Here is a 22687-nt window from a genome sequence, read left to right on the forward strand (position 1 = left end):
ATAGAAAAACAATTTATTTACTTGTTTCTAATCATATTGTTCTATAATAATACAAAATTTTAATATTATAAATATACACATATTACAAGTTAATTATTTATTTTAATACAAAAACCAAGATGTGTGTTATATGCTAATTTAATATGTCAATAATTCCTTCATTTAAAATGGAAACAATAATATTACAACATTGCATATAATCTCTATTTCATACAATACCCTGAAATATATATATATATATATATATACACACACACAATTTATGTATATGATATATATACATATATTTTGTTCTTTTTATAATTATTTTAATTGAATAGAAATATAAGTGTAAAGTGCATGTGTGTAATTTTCGTACAGTTCTTAAAAAAAATAAAAGATTACTCGAAAAAAATCTTTTTGTCATGCATTTTATAACAAATACAATGAGTTTTTATTTTGTATACAATAGTCTTATTAGAAGTAAGAAAACTTAATGTAAAATTTGCAATCTAAATTGCTATTTGGTATATAACACTGAATATCATTTAACAATTTTAACTTTATTATAAAATACTTTCTTATTTGTAGGTTTCACTTCGCCAAATCTGACTTTTCTTTTCTCTATTCTGGCTTCTAATTCAGCCTGAAATATGCAAATATAAAAGAATTATAAAATATGTAATAGAATTAGTATTTACATTTAATATAGTAAACTTTTTATTAACATAATTAATTACCTTTTCCATTAAACTAGAAACAGACGTACCAAACCTTTCTGCTCGCTTCTTTAGAACTTCGTAAGTTGTATGCTGCAAATGCACACAATAGATAATATTAGAAAACAAACAAAGATATTACACTTGTAGTTGCGTAAATATATATACCACAGGTGTTTTTACAGATGCAGCTGACTTATTATTCTGATTATTAATACTGAATCTTGCAGATCTAGCTTCTTTCTTAGCAGCTTCTGATAATGGTAATCCAAATTTCTTAGCTCTCATTTCTAATCTCTATTAATACGATAAATTTATTAGCATTTTATATTTGATCTCTATAATTCTGCAAGATATAGTAAAAAAAAAATATTACCTCTTTGATACCAAGCTCTGATAATTTAATTATCTTTTTTTCTGGTGGTGCAGTCTCAATAGTTTTTGTATCAATTTCAATCTTTTCTGTTTGTTCATTCTTAATTTCTTCAATTACTGGTTTTCGATTTAGAACTATCTTTTTAGCACTTACATTACTTTCAGTAGACAATTTTCTTTTTTCATTACCTTCTTGTGAGTCAGGTTTATTTGATAGCTCTTCTATTTCTTCATCCTATTTAAACAGGTATATTGTCAATGTCATATTAAAATCAAATAATATACAAAACATATTTTTTTAATTACGCCAAGAACTGCATCTTCATCTAAAATTTCCTCTGTAGTCTCATCTAAAGATAGTGCAGAATCTAGACATTCAATGAAAACATTATTTTATCAATAGGTAGCTCTCACAAAACAAAACAGTTCAAAAGTCATTCGAAAGCATATACCACCATGAATTGCTAATTGAAGTCTTTCAACCAATTCATTTTTATTGCCAGTAGTAGGTAGTCCTCTTTGTTTTAACTCAATTTTCAGATCTGCAACCTGTTCAATAATATTTATCTATAATTATATATAATTCCCTTTAATAATCTTAAGATGTATATAAATTTTTTATATTCAACAAATATAATTTTTAAATATTAATAAAGCGAAATTGTATCTGTCTAAAACAATTATACAAGTTAAACAGAAATTAATGTAAAAAAGATTGTTTTACATTACATAAAAAATTTCTTCTAATTTTAAGGTTAGCTTCCCGGGTGTAGACACATATCAGCAAGATACATTTGCATTACCTTCATTTTTGAAAGTTCTGTAAGTCCTTTCTCATAAGATGAATCAGCCATGGTACATCAGTATTATTTTCTTTCAATTGATATCCCTTTTCGAATCCTGATTAACATGACACAATTTATCACACAATACTTTCAACAGCCCAGGGAGCAAATCAAATTGAAATGCATGCAACACGAAAAATTTTAATGTCACTACCTTTGCGAATATGGATAGTATGTTGTGAACTGGTGTAGTTCTGTGGCCCCCTCTAGTGTGAATATCTTATATGATAATAGGGTAACTTCTAGCGCTGCGAATTTAACTGTACAGCAGCTTAGCCAAGCAAACAAGTTTATTAATTAAATGTCAAAATTATTTATTAGTAACAACTGCAATCACTCTCAAATTTTGTATTTACTTTTATTGCCATAAGAAGATATTGCCAAGACATAAATTGCTCGTTTTCTAATACTGTAAATTCCAATCAAATTAATGTTTATTAGCATTAATTAATAAAAATTTGTCTTACTAGATAACAAATAAATCGTAGATTGCTACGTAAATCTGAGCAGATACACCACTCTGCGATCTGAAAGAAAGGGAATCGTTAAAATCGTTGCACCTTTAGAGTTGTCACACAGCTCAGAGTCTAAATAAATTTCAGTAAAGCGCAAATCTTTGTTAAAGTAGCCAATCTATTATAAATATTTAGTTTTAAATAGAAATTATTGTTCAAGTTAATCTTTCTCGTTGTATATTTCTTCATTTAAATGTCGAGTTAGTTTTCTGAATTGTTTGAAATTGTAACGCGAGTAGAGTACTTCAGCACGCCACTGGCTGCAACCGCGTGATTAGCGTTTACTGATCACTAATAGATATTATCTCTCAACTTATCGAGTTTACTTTCTAATGAATAAAAATGAATGTAATATGTAATGAAATTAAAATATTTACATTGAAAAAGATGTAACTTTTTAAACTTCCTCTAACCTATGTGTTTATTTATAACTAAATTTTTCAAATATCCCTATCTGTCTTTCTATATATGAATTTTTTCGATATATCGATTGCTCTTAATCGCACTGTCGCACTTTCTACGCGATGTAAAAGAGATGCAATACTTGAATTGTAACACATTTGTCATTTCTATATCTACATAGAAGTCATAGCCATAGACTTGTGTTGTTGTAATAATAATTAAGATGGTAGATGAGTCTACAAAGAAGACATTAAGTAATATTCCATTATTACAAACAAAAGCTGGACCTAGGGATAAAGAGTTATGGGTGCAGAGATTGAAAGAAGAATACCAAGCTTTAATTAAAGTATGTTCTATATTTAATATTTAGTTTACCATATGGTTATTTAAAATCCCAAAAAGAAGAACTTAGAATTGTTTTTATTATACTAATTGTACTTAAAGTATAATACATTTTCAATGTACTTAGTATTGATTTCAAGAAATTCTTATTTGTTTTTTAGTATGTGAGAAATAATAAAGAATCTGACAATGATTGGTTTCGTCTGGAATCAAATAAAGAGGGTACAAAATGGTTTGGTAAATGTTGGTATATACATAACTTTTCAAAATATGAATTTGAAATTGAGTTTGATGTAAGTAATCTTTCTTTTTTGTATATTTATTAAATGTATAGACTTCACTAAGCTTTTTCATTTTCTGATAAAATATAATTTTTTATTCAGATACCTGTTACATATCCTATAACAGCACCTGAAATTGCTTTACCAGAATTAGATGGTAAAACAGCAAAAATGTACAGAGGTGGAAAGATTTGTCTTACAGATCATTTTAAACCCTTATGGGCACGTAATGTACCAAAATTTGGAATTGCACATGCCATGGCACTAGGAGTAAGTTTGTTCTATTTATAAATAAGTCTTTACAAATCATCAATTTTGTTATTAGACATATTTAAAGATTTCTTATATTTTTAGCTTGGACCTTGGTTAGCAGTTGAAATTCCTGATCTTATAGAAAAAGGTGCTATAGCTCATAAAGATAAAATTGATGAACATAAATCGTAACTTTAAAAGAAAATATTGTATAATATAAATGAAAATATGTTAATTATGAGATGAATTACTGATTAACCTATTTTAATAAGTTATAAAAAGATTTCTATAATAAATACATTGAATTTTGTATTTAATACAAATATTTACAGTTCTTCATATACTATGTACAACGATTATTTATCTTCGTCCATTTTAATATCTTTTGTTTCTTTTACAATTTCGTCTAATTTATATAAATTTTTAAGTGATACTTCCCCACTACCTCTTTCTAAGGGTTTTGGTTGTGATGGATCTGGCTTCCAACCTAATAGATAAATTACTTGAAATGTTGCAGGTACATATGGAGTACCATCTTCTTTAATTTTTCCATATAGTTCTTTATATATTGATGCAGCAGCAAGAACAGTATCTTTATTTAAACGTAATTTTCGGTTCTTTATTGCATTATTCTCTGCCATTCCTGCAAAATTATGTAAACAATTAAACAAACTTCAAGTAAGATACAAATAAGAATTATAAAGATTTTAAATATCACCTTTTAAATCCCACATTAATTCAAACATGCTTGGATATCCAATAACAATTTCATCCACATCAATGGTTAACATAGTAAAATTAGCTCTTGTCAATAAACCTCCAATATCTCTAATATCTGCAAATGGTGAAATATGTGCTGAAATTCCACCATCTCTTTCTAATTCTGCCAATTGTAAGGAACTCCTGTAAAAACAAAAACCTAAACTTGTAGATTTAACATATGCTTAATTTATCCTTAAAATTACCTTAATTCAAACAACGTTTCTCCTCCAAACAAAGCTCCTATAAAGACTCCATCATTTTTTAAACTTTTATTAATATTCCTAAAGCATCCTGGTAAATCATTTATCCAGTGCAGACTTAATGAACTTATTACTAAATCTAAACTATTTGGTTCAACTGAAAAATTTTCTTCATCCATAGTTATCCGTGATACTTTAACTCCTTCAGTGATTTCTGCTTGATGTACAAAGCTAGTTGACATGTCAACTAAGATTAATTCTTCCACACATTCTGCCAAAATGTGTTTTGATACATAACCACGACCACATCCTAAATCAAGTGCTTTTTTGAAATTTCTTTTTATGTCAAATATTCTATCTGCAAGTCTGTAGCCTACTTCATCTTTGATGTAATCATACAGTTTTACATCAACAGATTGTGCAGCACGTTCCCTCTGTAGCAGCTTTGTATTTCTATCAAAAATATACATTACATTATCTGTCGGTAACGCATATTTTATTGCACTATAACTTATGTTACGAATACATCGAATATTAGATGTAAATGGGGCCAAACACCGCTCGAGCAAAACATGCATTTTTCACCATTGAAAATTCTCGTATGAATTTTATCTGAATTATTTATTATTGAAATTATATTATTGAAATATTATTATCAGTAATAATACGTATATCATATATGTTTTCACAATATTTTATAAGCTTACTTTTTTGCTTTCGATGATTTTAATATGTGTTGTACAAGCCTGTACAATATAACCTATTCTATGTAGTTCTAATTTTATTAAGTCTACTCTTAGTAAAATTTTTACTACATAATTTTAACTTACAAGTTTTATAAGATGTAAACAGATCGAAAATATTCTACATTTCTTTCCTGTATTAGATTATGTATTATATTAATAATGAAATAAAAAAGAAATTGTATTTAATTACAATTACCATTTTATTCCAATGTATATGAACATTAAAAAAGCTATAAAGATAGTTCGTAATATTTTTTGGAATTAATTAAAATCTATTTTTTTGGCAACATTTTATTCTTACATTACATTCTTATTATGAAAAAGCCTTTAAACTGCAATGAAACATGTTTCACAAAGAACAATTTTTTAAATGTAGTAGTTTCTTGTTTCTTCTTTTCTCACATTTAAGCATCATTTTATATATTTAATAGTAAGTTTATTATACGTTTATTTAACACTATACAATGTACATTTGTCTGTTATTATTCATAAGAACCCAAATTATTTACATTTAAACATAACTCTGATATTTATTGCATTGCAATTTAAACTATGCATAATTATTAGAATCTTTTTAATTCAATATTAATATAATATTTATATGATGCCCTACATACAGAATTTTATAACATAAATTCTTTAATGCCATAGTTAGTATCACATACAGTATGTCTTTGATAGCAATAAGATACAATAATATTTAGAAGTATAATATATAACATTTCTCCAAAACCAAGGTACATTAAATAAGATAAAAATTAATAAAAAATACAACTGTTTCCTTTTTGAAAACATACATACCAAAAAATTATAGAATTATTGTTATTTAAATAAGTATAAAAATGATTATATTTTATTGTTATATAAATATAAACAAATATAATACTTGCATTATGGCATACTAGATAAATAAAACTTTATTGTAAATAAACAAATCAATATTTAAATCTTGAAATTTTATAAAATATGTAAAAAGAATTTAGTACAGATCTCAGATTTTTTAAATATATATTTAAAGTAGTTATTATTGATTTGGTTTTGGAATAATGTAACAATATACTTTTAAGAATATCAAATTTGTGACTCAATTTGTAAGGCAGGACTCACTCAGATGCATACTTCACCAGCACTGCTCTAATGTAAACATATATATTTCAAGTATTAGAAACAAATACAAAAAATATATAAAATAGGCATTAATAATATTGAAGCACATATAATTTAATATATATGTTATGTACGTTTTTATAAAAATTTCAGGAGATACATACAAACTGTAAGCATTATAGTAACTTTTGCTATAACAAAACTTCTACTTACATACTTCTATAGTTCTACCTAATTTTCAGAGTGAAGATAATGAAATTCGTGTCAGAATGATAAAAATGATAAAATTTATGCGCAGATGATTAAAAAAAATTTTAACGAATATTTGTTAAAGTATAAAAATTTTAACTTTGATTTTCATATTTATCATCTCCATCTCTTTTAATATTAATATTTAATATAAAACTTTTTTACAATTTGATGAATAAAGTTCGATACTAATATTTATGATATAATTAAGTACAACCGAAATATTAAAAGTAACAAATGTGAATTGTAAGAAAAAAAGAATCGCCATATTATTTATTGTACATGAAACTGAATGTATCACATCTATGCGCGTTCTGCCTTGTAATATAATGAAATTTATAAAGAATAAAGGTTTCTTATTTGTGATCTTTGAAAAAATATTAAAAAGAAAATTCTATATAAAAAAGTCAGTCCTAAATATTACTAGATAATTTGTACAGTTATATAATCACAATAAAAACAATTATTAATGTGTTTTGAGGCACAATATATAATACTACACCTGAAACTTAGAAAAATGTTCAAATTTTCGTTGTTTATTCGAAGAAATATTGAAATTTTAAGAAAGGATTTGGTAATATATTTTATAGAAGATAAGTAGCATGAAAAATGATAACTATAACTAGATAAATCTGTTATCCAATTAATAGTTGATGAAATACAGATAGCGAAATAATATGAAAAGCAATTATATACTTTGATTACACTTAACATAATTACTATTGAGACTTTGTATTCTAAGTTTTTTTATAATTCAGTACTGCGATTAAGTTGCAAAAAATATTATTTTTCTCTAATGTAATGTTCTAATATATTGCCGATTACTTTTAAGTAATCAACAATTCAAGTGCAAAGTGGTGATATTATAATTTCTACATATCGTTTACGTTCATGTGCATACGCACTAATTAAATACATGTATTGTACGAAAATTCATTATGATGACACATATTTTGAAAAATATTTGGAATAATCAATTAATTTCAAAATTAAGCTTTTATAGAGTATGTTACGATAATATCGAAAGCTCAAAACCACATATGGTAAGAGTAACAAAGCCTCTTCTTTGCTTTTTAAAAATCTCGTTATTTGATGACATTAATGTTAATTACTTTGGCCTCAAACTATTAATAGGAGTGGGTAATGTAAAATGTGTTGACGTTGAAAGAGTTGTTGCAGTACATGTGGGGACCGGAATATCGCCTATAGTTGTAGTATTCGTTTCACTTTTATATCGGATATTAGTATATTCTCGACCTAAATGAAGAGATTTCTGTAAAAACAATAATAGATACAACATAAATCGATATATAGAAGCTAAGAAAATATAATCAATTAGTTTCATAATTATTATAATTACTTGCTCTGCTTGCATCCGTTGAGATACAGTTTCAATATAGTGTAATACAGCCAGATAAACAAACTTATATTGCGCTTCTGTTTGAACCATTCCTGACCTTTGTGAACGTACTCTTTGAATAGTTCTCTGAATATCAATTTCACAATCCAATCCTACAAATATAATATATAGAAAATCTTGGACAATTAGTGAAATAAAAATTTTATTACCATGCCGCTTGATTTGATCAAGAATCATGTCGATAACAATAAATGTTCCGGTTCTACCAATTCCTGCGCTACAATGTACAAGAATTGGCCCTATACATGATGCAGTTTGACCGCTTGAAGCAAGAGAAGCAGCAATTGATTCTTGTCTCGCATTAACATCGTGAAGAAAGTTCAACACGCATCCGGGATCTGACGGAACACCATGATCAGGCCATGCCTAAAATGTTAATATAATGCAATCAATTTATTTTTTTTAAATATGTGTGAGCGTTTCATAAATAATAATAGCTATAATAGGTACTTGAAAATGATAATGGTAAATCCGTCTGGATTCTGTGAAACCGGATCTATTTCCATGTAATAAGAATTCTCGTAATGTATAATCTGCTGTTGAAGTACGAGATAAAGCACGCACTTTCCATTCACCTCCATATTCTGTAACTTCACCTTCCTCTGGCCAATATCGAGCACATTTATTCTAAAAAAATATACATATTTTTAAAATAAAATTTCAATTAAGAATGAATAGTTTTAAATAGCATACCTTTCCTCTTTCCATTTCTTTAGTCGTCATAACTATCACTCGTGTATTTTCTTGATATACCATATGCCAGAAATCTTGAATTGTATTTAGAAGGCAACCTTGTGTTGCAATATAACACTTATTAAATGAACCACCATCACCACACGTATTAATTCCACTAGCTTGTCCATCTCCTTCTTCATTCTATAAATATATATACATATGCACCCACATATACAAATAGATTTTAATATTTATATAAAATACTACAAATATTAAATAAATTTACCCTAATATAGTTAGCATTAATATAGTCAGATCCAGGAATATTTGGATCAACGTCCTTCAAACGTACTCTTGTATGATCAACTATAGAACAGTTATTAAAGTTTATGTACAAACACAATTAAATTAAAAAAATAAAGAAAGAAAAAGATCATACATGGTAAGATGTTTTTATATCGATTTTTCGCTCGATTTTCAGAACGTAATCCTTCTTTCCTGGAAAATAAGTGACGACATTCTAACTGTTGCAACGACTCAAATTCTTCCCAGAACCCGGCTTTTCCTTTACCACGCCCTGCTCCGCCTTCATTGCTACCTGTGGCACCATTCCACAACCATCCATTTGAACAACCATTTTCTTTATGTAACTGTCTTACTCTACTTTCAATACCACTGGCATTTATACGAGTAGCATTGAAAGGTTGTCTAGAAAATAATAAATATATTATGACAATATATATATTCTATCGCATATATAGAAATTAATAAGTTTTTATATTACCGTAAATGGACAACACTTCCACTTGTTTCAACCATTGGATTGCGTTTATAATGTTCTATCAGATCACTTAAGCTATCAAACTTATCACCTCCTCCAACATCATATTTATTATCCTGCAATATACATTATTACAGATAATGAAATGTCAAAGATTTGATATTTATAAAAATATTAAATATAATGAAGATATGCAGTAAAAAATACAAAATGTAATTAACCTGAGATCGTATTATAACGTGTGTAACACGATCATCTGTACGAACAGATAATACAAAGTCACCAGGTTTACTTTGGGATTCACGAACCAGAAAAGATCCATTTTTACCTCGCTCCAGCATTAAACGTTCTGCTTCTTTAGCTGATAAATGGCCATGGAACCACCTTTACCCATATTTTACTATTAACACATACCATGCTATATGCGTGCATTTGAAGTAACAATAACAAGAAAATATTCCAATACATAACAAACTTTGCTGTAATGTTTATTATGCAAGATATTATGTATATATTCTGTTTTTATTGTACAAATACCTTTCAGTTGTTGGATCTGCACAATTCAATGGATACTTCAATTCAATAATTTCTCCATTCTTTTCACGCAGTTGTCCTCCATTTTCCATATAAAATTGTACAAGTTCTGATAATGTTGCAAACTTTTCACCACCGTAAAGATCGTAAAAGTCCCCTGTATTTTGTATTTTAATATGAGTCACTTCACCATTCCGTCTAAGGATAATATAAAGATATCAAATGTCTTATAACTATATAAACAGATAATCTATGTGATATATTATGTACATACCTAACAGATAATGTAAAGTCACCAGGATTAGATGAACTTGGTCGTGCCAAAAATGAACTATCATAACCCCGTTCCATTAATAAACGTTCTGCTTCTAAACCCGATATATTCGGATGAAACCATCTGCAATAAAAATGTTTATATTTCCGTAGGATAAAAACATTTTTCCAAAAAATTATAATAAGCAGAATTTTTATTTCAAAACAATATATTGTAAGTTTAATTTAATTTTAAAAACCTATAATCTATTCAAATTACTTCTTTTTATATCTAATATTTTATAGATCTATTCTAATATATTCAACCTTTATTCGTTATTTATTATTAATAACGGTGACAAAAACGAATAACGATGCTACAATAATATGATTAAGCACGCTGTATGTAAATAATTGGAAAGTTTCATTTTATAATGACAAAATATAGGACATAAAATAACTATACAGAGTATAAATATGTGTAATCAATGTATACATAAAACGAAATTATTGTATCCATTTTTGGACATGAAGAATTCAACGATGTTAATTAATTTAAGTGCGCATAATTTACCTCTGAATCTATTTAGCTAATCTACGGTTAGCACCGAAAAATAAGTAGGCTTGTTCACAGATCGTTCGTGAATTATGATAATTATATATTTTTTATGCAAGTATAAAAACGTGCCTCACCTGCGAGATGCCATGTCGTGATTCCAACTATGACCAGCTGGTAATTAATAATTCATAACGCTTCATCGATGTTCGCACTTATAATATGTAATTATAATTAGTTTCAACTTAATCTTAATGCTAACTATACATCGCTACAATCTTTGACATATTCACTTCACATAAAAACAAAAAAATACCGAAATCACTAAAAGATTCTGCCATCGATCCGCAGTATTTAGAACGGACACTTGCAAAGCAAACCTAATGGTTGTACTTAATGCCGATTTCATAAAATTCCTTATATTATAAACAAATAACTTTATTTTTAATAACAATATATGCCGTTTAACTGTTTTTTAAAATTGTTTTAATAATTGCAAGTTAAGAAACTGAATCAATTTATAATTCCCTACGTATGATAATATGCGAGTTATTAAATTAATTTTTTGATATTGTCGTGTGACTTGGGGAATTTCAGTTTGAATTGTTGCCTGTAAAGTGTTAAAGCACTCTGCACATATTTAGGTGTTTTGGATTAAATAAAGTTGATGATTAACGAGTGGTTTAGAAAAAACACAGAAGGAAACACAAACTTAAATGAGTTAAGCTTCAAATAGATAACTATATTTTGATCAACTAATTACAGATTGAGAAATTTTTAATCTGTTATGATTTTCACGTTTTTACTGTTTTCACTGTCTTTTCTATCATTGTTCAATCTATTTATGCTTGGAATTTTACCTAACGTAAACGTAATTTGTTTATGATCCAATAAGAAAAATTGTTATTGGCTAATATCAATAACAATTGTTCCCATTGGAATTTATCACATAATAGAGCGAGGATTTATGTCCTTGCAATGTTCTTTTCCATGATAACTTCTATGATAACTAACTAGGCAAATGTACAAATTGGAGAGTGATTATAATTACCACTGATAAATAATTTGACAGTTAATCAATATTTACTTAGATAAATTCTCTCTGTTCGTTGCTCCGGCTGCGGTACCTTACAATTTGAATTTGGCGCGAGTTAGTTCACGCAGTGTTCAGTAGAGGACATACACGATAATATAAATTCAATAACGATATTCTTAATTTTAAACATTATATTTAATATTTTTAATAAATACTTTCTATATTTATAAAAGGAATTCTGTGCTACCACTATATGTTATATATTAATAATCTAATAGTATAAAAAATTTAATTTCATATACATTACATTATTTTTAGCATTTCATATACGAATTTTAACAGTTTTATATAAAAATGATTAATTATTTCAGACAATATTAATATAAAACATATGTTATTTAACAAATAACTATAATTTATTATAAGAATAAATTCACAGATAGATAGAATTGTACAGATATAACAATAGATATGATAGAAATATATAATTATACCTATCTCATTTAAAGATAATCATATGGTATAACTGTTATATAATTTAGAAAAGAAATACCAATATAAAATTATCTTCACAATGTAATAAAAAGAGCAAAGTAATTTAAAATACAATAAGAAAATTGGTTTTTAATCAAAATTAGAGACTATATAGTGCAATGAACAATCATTTATATTAAAGTATATGTTTTGTTGAGCGTTGAAAAATGTATTCTCTAATCTTATTATATGATGCCTCGTTCTTGCAGGTTATTGTGGTAACTGTAAAAATTTGTATACTCCATTGAATATAAATTTTTATTTCACTTGCATGTTTGGTTTTCTTACATTGATAGATTGCGCTGTAATCAGTACTTAAGTGATTAACTCAGTCGATTGTAGATAATGCCGGGTATGAAATATCCGTATGTTTTGTATTTATCTTAAAGCATACATTTAACGTTTGTCGTATGTTGTTTGATTGCAAATTACTAAATATTTAGTTAATAAAAATAGTTGAAAATTTTTTAAATGTAAAGATGGGTCAACACGTTTCGAGAACTGATTTTGAGTGGGTTTACACAGAAGAACCTCATGCATCACGACGAAAAATAATCTTAGGTATGAATGCAATGTATTATAAACGGTTAAAACTTTATCAGCTTTTTTAATTTACATTTGAAATAAAAGTTTGATTTGTTAATGTTTAACGAAATATAATAAATAAAATTAAGAAATACCGAATGATATTAACGTTCCAAAATACAATTAATACGTAGTTATATTTTCATGCTCAGTGAATTAAATTTTATACATTGATAATTTTTTACAATACATGCTGTATATTTTTATTTATAAGATATTTTGAAATGTTTTTCTTGCTTTTCAGAAAAATATCCACAAATAAAAAAATTATTTGGATATGACCCAAAGTTTAAATGGGTGGTAACAGGGATGGTCTTAACTCAGTTTATCTCCATATATTTTGTAAAAAATTTAAGTTATCCAATGTTGTTCCTTCTAGCATATTGTTTTGGAGGTGTAATTAATCATTCTCTTATGTTAGGTAAGTAGAAAATGTTTTTTAATTAGTTTGTGTAAAATATTTAATATCTCTTGAAATATTGTGATTATTGCCAAATTTATATGAAACAAAAAGATTATCTAATTATATACATATTATAGTAAAAAAAAAGAAATTTCCTATATATAAAGACACTCATTAAAGCTTTTATGACTGTAATTGAAGAGAACTATTTTTTAAGAGAAATGAATCATTAATTCTTATCTGATAGATCTATTATATTGTTATGATATAACTAAATCATCTAATTTCATTATTTTTGCTCAAACATATATCTATATGACTTTTTTATTCAATATTAAATATTAAATTTAATTATTATTTAATTAAATATAAAATTTAATTATTAATAAATAATTTAAGTATTTTGTCATTTTATTTGTAGCAATACATGAAATAGCACATAATCTTGCTTTTGGACATGCTAGACCCAGAGCTAATAGATTATTTGGATATTTTGCTAATTTACCTATAGGTATACCAGTATCAGTCAGCTTTAAAAAATATCATCTTATACACCACCGTGTAGGTAAAAATAAAATATATTTTATAAATATAAATATAAACGGAATAAAACAGTATTATAAATATTATAAATATATATAATACATATTAATAAATAAATTGCAGTATCAAGGTGATGAAAAATTAGATACAGATTTACCAACACTACTAGAAGCAAAATTATTTTGCACAACATTTGGAAAATTCTGTTGGTTGTATCTACAGCCATTTTTTTATGCATTTAGACCTCTTGTTGTTTATCCAATGGCACCTACATTAATGGAATATATAAATTTAGTAATACAACTTACTTTTGATAGTTTGATATGGTATTTTTTTGGTAAGAGTTTGGTAATAATAATAATATCACATTAGTATGTTATTACACAAATATTATATTATAGGTGGAAAAGCCTTACTCTATTTACTTTCTGGATCAGTAATGGCAATGGGATTACACCCTGTTGCTGGACATTTTATATCAGAACATTATATGTATAAAAAGGGTTTTGAAACTTATAGTTATTATGGTCCACTAAATTGGATTACATTTAATGTTGGATACCATAATGAACATCATGATTTTCCTGCTGTTCCTGGTTCGAGACTACCAGAAGTGAGTGCAATCCATTTTAACAAAAAAGAGCATTTATATTATTGGGTATCTATTTTTATGAAAAGTATGTGTTATAAAAATATTTTACTTTTTTCTAGGTAAAACGAATTGCTTCCGAGTTTTACGATAACTTACCACAGCATAACTCTTGGGTTTCTGTTTTATATGATTTCATTATGGATCCTGATATAGGTCCATATGCAAGAATGAAGCGAAAACATAAAGGACTTACTTCATAAAAAATTAAAAATTATTTTATTTTTTAATAAGTAATCTTGTGATTAGCATCTGAAGCTTAATATTGCACAAAGTAACAATTCTCTTTAATTTATTGTGTTATATACATATATTCAGTATTAATAAAAAGCATACTCATTCAATGCTATTAGTAATCCATTTTAAAGAGGCAAAGTTTTTTGCCTTTTTTGTATTTTTGAAATATTTATGAAATCATATAATTATGTAAGTAAAAGATGCTAAATCGTGAACGATTTTCTATATCCCAGTGTCTGTAAATAACTATAATAAAGTTGTAATAAAGAATACCGAATGTGTGACAAATGATTAAGAATATTACATATATTTTTTTAGGCAAATGTCTATATAAATAGAATTTCGTAATTTTGTAATCTAGCCATAATGAAGTAAATTCTTTGTTGTAGACAATAATATTTTAATTATATAAAATGTAATATAAATATATATATATTGTAAATTTATGTTCAAATAATTATAAATAGATAATTTATAATTATTGTGTGAAGCTGTTTGATTAATTATATCTTAAAATATAATTATAATCATATTTTAATCAATTTTTGAATTCCTTACAGTTACTCGCCAAAATGAAATTTTTAAATTGTGCGCAATTTCCAATTTGCCAACTTATATATCTTAAGATTCCTGTTTAGTATTAATGGTAGTTCATATCTACTTTTCTATCGCAAATTATATTCTCATACAATTAATATATTTCTTATATATTGATTATGCACATATGATTGTTGAACTTGAAAATTGGTAATTTTAGGAAACTTAATTTTACTGACCTTTATGTACAATAATGACAAGAGATAAAAGTATGGTATCAATCATATCATGTAATTAAATTTTGTTGAAAAAAATCGTCGACATTTACTGGCCACTTTTTCGAAACGCCATAGCTTGATGAAAAGCAGTGAAATTATATTTTGTATATCTTTAAATATAATTGTAAAGTATACATTTAATAACTAAAACCTAAAACAAACATGCCCTCATATATCTGTTTTATCTAAGGATGTTATGGAATAGACAACAAAAGTAAAATATCATTTCAGTTCGAAAAAATAACTCTTATTTTGTATAATTTAATACATATTGGTATACGTAATGTTTATGACAGAAGATAAATAATAAAAACAAAATAATATTTGACTATTTATCGTAATATGATTCCTTGTAATAAAGGAAGTGTCGGCCTCGTATGTACACTTTGTGTGCAAAGTGTCTGCAATGGTGCATCGGTTTGATAATGGTAAAAATAATGTTTACCTGAATGATATAATTGTGCACACATGTATAACTATAATACAGTGAATAGAATGGGAAAGCAAAACGGATCTTGTTGGTGGTTTGTAAAAGCCGCAAAATGGATACCAGTTATTTTTATTTTGACGATTGTCTTATGGTCGTATTATGCTTATGTGGTGCAGTTATGTTTTTGTAAGTGTTTTCATAGATTTTTTCTTCTTAATAGCAAACATTTTGTAACAAAAATAAAATTTCGTTATTATTTTCAATCTGTAATACACGTAAAAAATTTGTATGATATCATGTATACTAATTTTGTCTCCTTTTCCATTTTAGATACTGTAGATAATTATGTTCAAAAAGGTTTGTACAATTACTAATAGAGTATTGTTAATAAAAATATACTTCTATTAAAAATTTACTGACTTTATTGTCTTTATTTTCTTTTCCAACAGCTTTTTATTTGTTTTTTTACCACATCCTGTTTCTATTATTTTTATGGTCTTATTGGCAAACTGTATTTACGGACCTAATAGAAATACCATACAAGGTAAAATTTGATCTATATAACAATTACAATATAAAAGTAACATATGTATATAAAATATTAATAAAATGATGTTTTGTGCCAAATGATGTTTTAGTTTAAAATACCGGATGCGGAAATGGAAAAATTTCATCAAGCTGGAACGGAAGAAGCACAGAGGCAAATCTTAGAGAGATTTGCACAAGGTCTTCCAGTTACAAATCGCACTATAAAAGGAGGTATAATGTTTACTTTTTCATATTTGTATATTAAGGGAATGTATTGTATGTAAAATATATATTTTAGTCATACGTTTCTGTGAGAAATGTCAATTAATCAAGCCAGATCGAGCTCACCATTGTAGTGTATGTAGTACATGTGTTTTAAAAATGGATCATCACTGTCCATGGGTGAACAATTGTGTAGGTTTCCACAATTATAAATTTTTCATGTTGTTCCTGGCATATGCCCTTCTTTATTGCATATTCATTACTGCTACATCTTTACAATATCTTATACGTTTTTGGAAAGTAAGTATACAATTTTTTTAGATATTTCTGCTAAATTACCTGTTTTAATAAATTATAAAAATTATAAGAATATAATTTAATTAAATTTTTTTAATGTTTTAATGTTTTATTGTTTCTTTTTTAATCTTTAAATATAATTGAAATGTATATAAAAAACTTTGTACATTGTTTTTTAATCTTATAATAATGCAAATATTTTCTTCATAGGGGGAATTGGATGGAATGGGTAGATTCCATCTATTGTTCTTATTCTTTGTCGCATTGATGTTTGCAGTTAGTTTAACTTCCCTTTTCTTTTATCATTGCTACCTTGTTTTACATAATAGATCTACATTAGGTAATTAAAAGCATGTTATACAAAAATTATTTAATGTTTTATAAAATACTTGTAATATGCACTAAATGTTATGAATTATTTGTAGAGGCATTTACACCACCTATGTTCCGCACAGGGAAGGATAAGGATGGTTTTAGTCTTGGAAAATACAATAACTTCCAAGAAGTTTTTGGTGATAATCGTAAACTATGGTTCCTTCCTATTTTTACTAGGTAAGTTTAACAAGTATTTAGCAATTCACATTTCAATATGGTATTCCTATCATAATAATATAATAAATATAAGTTTATCATAAGACTATGAACCATTTGCACAATATACAGATGTGATGAATTTGGTACACTTGTTGTATTTATGTAGTAATTACAATTTATACTTATGAATCATGTAAAAGAGCATGTGTATCCTAATATACATACATGAATATATATATAATATAATACTGCAAATTTATAAATGTTATTGTCTCATATGTATATTTCAGGAAATTTAATTCTTTCTATTATTAAATATAATGATAGTAAATAGTACTTAGATATACAGATGTTTTCACCTATAGCACTATCTGTTGTACTGTATGCTTTTTTGTTAAGTGGTAGTATAGTTTCATGGAAAAGTAATATTATCTTCTAGATAAAAGTGAAGAAAATGGTAAAAATGTAAATAATGGGGTGTTTCACGCAACTGTCCCATGGAATAAGTCACAGCATTAAAACAGTAGAAGATAGAAGAAAATTTCATTAGGCAAAATTGAAAGGTTTTGAGTGATACGTTATGTGATGCATGCGTCTTCTCCAAAAGTAGTAATGTTCCAAAAATTTCAATATTACCTTTATTACCTTTACATTACCTTATATTTTTTTATACACCATTCAATGCATTTTTTAATTCTCTACAAGAAGATATTAACCTTTTTGAGTTGAAAAATCATTAGTTTAAAAATATTTTAACTTTAATCTTGTAAAATTTATCGTATAGAAGATAAGGAAAATATTAACAAAAAAAATACTGTGTTGTCTTTCCTTACAATGAGTTGAAATCTTTGAAATGTCACTACTTCCGGAAAAGATACATACACAACGTAATACATCTCTCAAAATCATTTAATTTTTCTAATAAATATTTTTTCTATCTCCTGGCGTTTTAACGCTATGACTTGTCCCGTAAGACAGTTGTGTAAAACACCTTGTATAATATAGATTATATAAACTGCCTTAAAAATCAAATTATATAAATTAATTTTGTACTGCATTCAACATTAAATATCAAAGAAAAGTCAAGAATGATTTTAATCTTTATTCATAATACATATTACATTTTAATAATACATATCATTTATTTTCTCAATAATTCTATATTAATTTATGTTTGTCATAAGTACATAAATACAATAGTAATTGCCGTTAAAACGCGATGGATACGTTGAATGTGTTTTAGTCTTGGAAATGGTGTCGCCTATCCAGTACGTGCGCAACATCAAGGCACATCCAATACTTATGACTCCATGGGCAGTACCCGAAACAGGTCAGCATTATAGAAATCTACAGTGCCAATATAATGATAGTTATATATAAACCTTACTATGGAACTCCTTAATATTGTTGATTAAAAGGCAGTTAATATTAAAATAAATAATATATATTGTTATACATTTGAAAAATGTTTAAATACTTTATAGGAGAAGAAGTGGGAAACATTTTCTTCATATCTTTTTGTTAAATTTATGCACTTCCTTTTTTACGGAACCATTTTTTTTCAGTTATTATTTATTTTATACAGAGTTCCAGAGTAACAAAGTTACATATATATATTTGCTTCACAAATGCATGCAAGTACTTATTTTATTTATGCTTTTATTCAATTCTATTTTAAAGGCCAATGTTATATTTAAAAAATTTATTGAATTATTATTAACATTGAGAGTAACATAAAATTGATAAAATTACAATTTTGATGTTATAGCTATATGTATCTAATGCTCTTATTAATTGTTGATTAATGAGGTGCGTGTTCTGTTATTTGTTGAAATGTGTTCTGCAATAATGAATTTTAGTCAATACAATATTAATTTTCTATGTTGAAAAATGGAATTTTTACAATATTAGCGAATAATATTACATTTATACTACAATGATAAAGTATGTTAAAATTTATTTATATATTTATAATAAGATTAAGGTTTTATTTTATATATAATCCACAGACAATTATTGTGATGGATTGTAAAATAGGTGCTATGTTTATTTTTATGCAAAAATGTATATTTTTTGTAGATGCATTATATTGTGTGTTAATAGAGATTATCAGTATAATTATTTTACTATCATCAAAAATATTGTGCATCTGGTTCTTGCAAATTGATATTTATTTGATTCTTAGAAGTGGCGTAACTATATTTAACATTATTTTTTCTGTATGTATACAGTCTTTATTTATGAATAATAAATCACAAATAAACACGAAGAAAAGTAGAAATATATTGAAAATATTAGAAGCTATATAAAATTCTAAAATCAAAATATTGCATAATTTTTACATGTTTATCAGAGATAAATAGATACGCTACCTCTAAAAATAGATGGGATTACATGAAGTAGAAGGTAGGGTGTGGGTTACAGTTTTGGCGATGGGGTAAACTTTCCTGAACGGCTGTGCAATGAAGACACACATACTCTGTTGGGACATACTACCCAACAGTGGGGTGATGAGACTGAACTTGACTCTCCACCTCCCTATGGGTCACAATCAGGTATTGTGTAGTCTGGAATCCCTATTTTGAGGCAGCGCATTAATTTATATGCATTATCCAAGTATATGATACTTTTAGTACAAAACTCATATTAGCCACAAGAGTTCTGCAATCATCTAAGTAATAGTACATACTAATGTCAGCTTACATATTTAATCTTTTTGTTTATCACAAATAAGTTACTATCATTGCCTCATAGAAGGAAAGATATAACATTTATTCTGAAATATTTTAAATATAAAATATAGGGATTAACTCTAGAAAATTATCGTATTACATTCTTTTTATTTTTATCAATAAAAATAAAATAAACAGTACTATAAAGATAAATTGGCTTAAAAAATTATAAAAATTATGAAAACTTACAGTTTAACTCTTCTTCTCTTATCAAAATCAAACCATTATAGTATCAACTAATAAAGAGTTTATATGAGCTCATATTTTATGTATGTACATTATATATTGTGTAATTTTTTCTAAAGGAAACTTAGATAATAATTTAATTTAGTAGTCAATATGACTACATACTTAAAAAATAAGAAAGTGTGTAGTAAATATGTAATATATACATTTTTTATAATAATTAATGTAAACATAATAAGTAAAACAAAGAGGTATGCCTAAAAAAATATATAAAGGTATGAATTATATATTAATTTTATGTTATTACATTCGTTATTTACGAATTTATTAATTTGTAGGATATGTGTAAAATACTATTTATGAGATAAATATGTAGATAAACTTTATTGTCCATTACTGATTTAAAAATGCTGTAATAAAAAGGAGATAAATAAATTGATAAATTTGAAACATTCAACGTATTTATACATAAAAGATTTTATATTTAATTAACTTTCTTCTTATATATAATTAATTTTGATTTAATACAATCTATCATTTTTGTTCCACTAAAGTTGGTTACTGTGCATGAACGTAGAATTATATCTATAGACATGCATGTTATAATACATAACTTTAGGACTTATATATATATAAAATACTATATATTATTGTATAATATGTGTATACATATAATACTATATTAATATATAATATAATATAAATATATCATAATATTTAAAAAGTATATATATATATATGTATATTAATATATTGCATAAAAGTTCACTTTTGTCATTATGTAATTGTACTATGTATTTTCATTGTAAGCTATACTAACACTGCTTACTTATTGTAACTCTTTCTTATTGTGTACTTAGAAGAGATGTACGTCACGTTAACATATATAAAGTTTGTGTACTATTTTAAAAAATACATTTACATTTTCTTGCTGTAATTAAAATATAACACACTTATTTTTATTAATACTATAGAAATTCTCTTTAATTGATTCATATTACTAAAATTTGCATAGTTATGCAAATATATCTCCATATCAATGTGTGTGTATTTAATATAGTAATTAGATTGAGTTTTTGACCACAGGCTTACCATTGATCAAATGACATTGCTAGAAGAAGCTACACTTTTGGCACTTGGCACTGGGTAATATCAAATTGTTTGGTCCAAAGTGTATTCATTTTTTAAAATGTTGTAATTGATAAATATTGTTTTTTAACGTAATATGTATATGTTTGAAAACATATTGTTTGACATATGAAACAATATGTTCATTGTAACTATACAAATATCAACTATTGTTTTTGTGAATAATAATTACTGGAAACATTTTTTAATTATCTTAATAAGTGTATTTTATGATGTGAACTATATTTGTAACATAAATTGTCATAAATAACACAGAAAGTTAGCTTTTTATATAATAAAATTTATTGTAAAATATGTTGAGCAGAGAATTTATATATATATATATATATATATATATACATATATATTTACTTCATTTTAAATTCATCTATGGCAAAATTGAGTTTTGTATTATTGCATGTTTTTTGTTTACAAACACTAACATTTAATGCTTTTTTTGAAAGTGTAATTTGAAACATTATCTTGTATAGTAATTTTTATATATAATTATGTGTCACAGCTTTCTTTATATTTGATATTGTACTTTTAGTAAACTCTTTTAATATAACTGCTAATATAAATTTATTTGCATAACAAATATTTTTAGTCAATCTGTATATGTGATAAGTAAATTTATTGAATATTCTTTAAAATATTTTACAGCTCTGCTATGATAACTCGTGCAACAGATGCCAATCAACCATTGGTGGACGCAACTGAAGTTGTTTGAAGCAGCATTTAAAATTTATTATTCATCTTTTTATTATTAACAAATATTTCTTGTTAACACAACCTAATTTTAAAGTCTTTATATAAATCCTTTGCACTTGCTATCT

At 25.9% G+C, this 22687-nt stretch overlaps 6 protein-coding genes across 24 annotated transcripts; 3 read left to right on the plus strand and 3 right to left on the minus strand.

Annotated features, from left to right (window-relative positions):
- Positions 1–392: 392 nt before the first annotated feature.
- LOC117211198 (SAP domain-containing ribonucleoprotein) lies at positions 393–2200 on the minus strand. 3 transcript variants are annotated; one of them, XM_033454866.1, is made up of 8 exons: positions 2073–2200; positions 1877–1973; positions 1526–1622; positions 1380–1441; positions 1075–1308; positions 867–995; positions 720–791; positions 393–625 (listed from the first exon to the last, which is right to left on the minus strand). In XM_033454866.1, exons 2-8 carry the CDS (start codon positions 1925–1927, stop codon positions 524–526), a joined length of 747 nt encoding a protein of 248 aa, XP_033310757.1. In that variant the 5' UTR covers positions 1928–1973; positions 2073–2200; the 3' UTR covers positions 393–523. The 3 variants fall into 3 exon arrangements, with proteins under 3 accessions (XP_033310757.1, XP_033310758.1, XP_033310756.1); XM_033454867.1 differs by lacking the exon at positions 2073–2200 and having other exon boundaries at positions 1529–1622; positions 1877–2072; XM_033454865.1 differs by lacking the exon at positions 2073–2200 and having other exon boundaries at positions 1877–2066.
- A 733-nt stretch (positions 2201–2933) lies between these two features.
- Positions 2934–4030, plus strand: LOC117211200 (ubiquitin-fold modifier-conjugating enzyme 1). 2 transcript variants are annotated; one of them, XM_033454869.1, is made up of 4 exons: positions 2934–3181; positions 3339–3470; positions 3561–3728; positions 3796–3897. In XM_033454869.1, the coding sequence occupies exons 1-4, from the start codon at positions 3059–3061 to the stop codon at positions 3826–3828; spliced, it is 456 nt and encodes a 151-aa protein (XP_033310760.1). In that variant the 5' UTR covers positions 2934–3058; the 3' UTR covers positions 3829–3897. The 2 variants fall into 2 exon arrangements, with proteins under 2 accessions (XP_033310760.1, XP_033310759.1); XM_033454868.1 differs by having other exon boundaries at positions 2936–3181; positions 3813–4030.
- On the minus strand, positions 4007–5436 carry LOC117211197 (arginine-hydroxylase NDUFAF5, mitochondrial). Its single transcript, XM_033454864.1, has 3 exons — positions 4676–5436; positions 4429–4613; positions 4007–4353 (listed from the first exon to the last, which is right to left on the minus strand). The coding sequence occupies exons 1-3, from the start codon at positions 5248–5250 to the stop codon at positions 4067–4069; spliced, it is 1047 nt and encodes a 348-aa protein (XP_033310755.1). The 5' UTR covers positions 5251–5436; the 3' UTR covers positions 4007–4066.
- A 1430-nt stretch (positions 5437–6866) lies between these two features.
- On the minus strand, positions 6867–11428 carry LOC117211138 (tyrosine-protein phosphatase corkscrew). 6 transcript variants are annotated; one of them, XM_033454756.1, is made up of 12 exons: positions 11130–11428; positions 10459–10581; positions 10188–10341; positions 9872–10034; positions 9654–9766; positions 9309–9577; positions 9156–9235; positions 8888–9070; positions 8645–8821; positions 8344–8560; positions 8135–8286; positions 6867–8047 (listed from the first exon to the last, which is right to left on the minus strand). In XM_033454756.1, exons 2-12 carry the CDS (start codon positions 10520–10522, stop codon positions 7883–7885), a joined length of 1737 nt encoding a protein of 578 aa, XP_033310647.1. In that variant the 5' UTR covers positions 10523–10581; positions 11130–11428; the 3' UTR covers positions 6867–7882. The 6 variants fall into 6 exon arrangements, with proteins under 6 accessions (XP_033310647.1, XP_033310648.1, XP_033310645.1 ...); XM_033454757.1 differs by having other exon boundaries at positions 11011–11144; XM_033454754.1 differs by having other exon boundaries at positions 10188–10382; positions 11011–11144.
- A 1324-nt stretch (positions 11429–12752) lies between these two features.
- Positions 12753–15268, plus strand: LOC117211140 (sphingolipid delta(4)-desaturase DES1). 3 transcript variants are annotated; one of them, XM_033454760.1, is made up of 7 exons: positions 12753–12771; positions 13042–13123; positions 13392–13568; positions 13972–14111; positions 14217–14430; positions 14495–14706; positions 14805–15268. In XM_033454760.1, exons 2-7 carry the CDS (start codon positions 13042–13044, stop codon positions 14943–14945), a joined length of 966 nt encoding a protein of 321 aa, XP_033310651.1. In that variant the 5' UTR covers positions 12753–12771; the 3' UTR covers positions 14946–15268. The 3 variants fall into 3 exon arrangements, with proteins under 3 accessions (XP_033310651.1, XP_033310650.1, XP_033310652.1); XM_033454759.1 differs by having other exon boundaries at positions 12762–12780; XM_033454761.1 differs by lacking the exons at positions 12753–12771; positions 13042–13123; positions 13392–13568; positions 13972–14111 and having other exon boundaries at positions 14297–14419.
- Positions 15269–15743: 475 nt separating this feature from the next.
- LOC117211170 (palmitoyltransferase ZDHHC15B-like) lies at positions 15744–22682 on the plus strand. 9 transcript variants are annotated; one of them, XM_033454817.1, is made up of 11 exons: positions 15750–16410; positions 16555–16581; positions 16674–16768; positions 16863–16983; positions 17051–17274; positions 17482–17611; positions 17697–17823; positions 19049–19135; positions 20230–20360; positions 21810–21869; positions 22515–22682. In XM_033454817.1, exons 1-10 carry the CDS (start codon positions 16263–16265, stop codon positions 21827–21829), a joined length of 1110 nt encoding a protein of 369 aa, XP_033310708.1. In that variant the 5' UTR covers positions 15750–16262; the 3' UTR covers positions 21830–21869; positions 22515–22682. The 9 variants fall into 9 exon arrangements, with proteins under 9 accessions (XP_033310706.1, XP_033310714.1, XP_033310710.1 ...); XM_033454819.1 differs by lacking the exon at positions 20230–20360 and having other exon boundaries at positions 15749–16410; XM_033454821.1 differs by lacking the exon at positions 19049–19135 and having other exon boundaries at positions 15749–16410.
- Positions 22683–22687: the final 5 nt, after the last annotated feature.

Source organism: Bombus bifarius, unplaced genomic scaffold (genome assembly GCF_011952205.1).
Source record: "Bombus bifarius isolate JDL3187 unplaced genomic scaffold, Bbif_JDL3187 scf7180000008218, whole genome shotgun sequence".
NCBI lineage: Eukaryota > Metazoa > Arthropoda > Insecta > Hymenoptera > Apidae > Bombus > Bombus bifarius.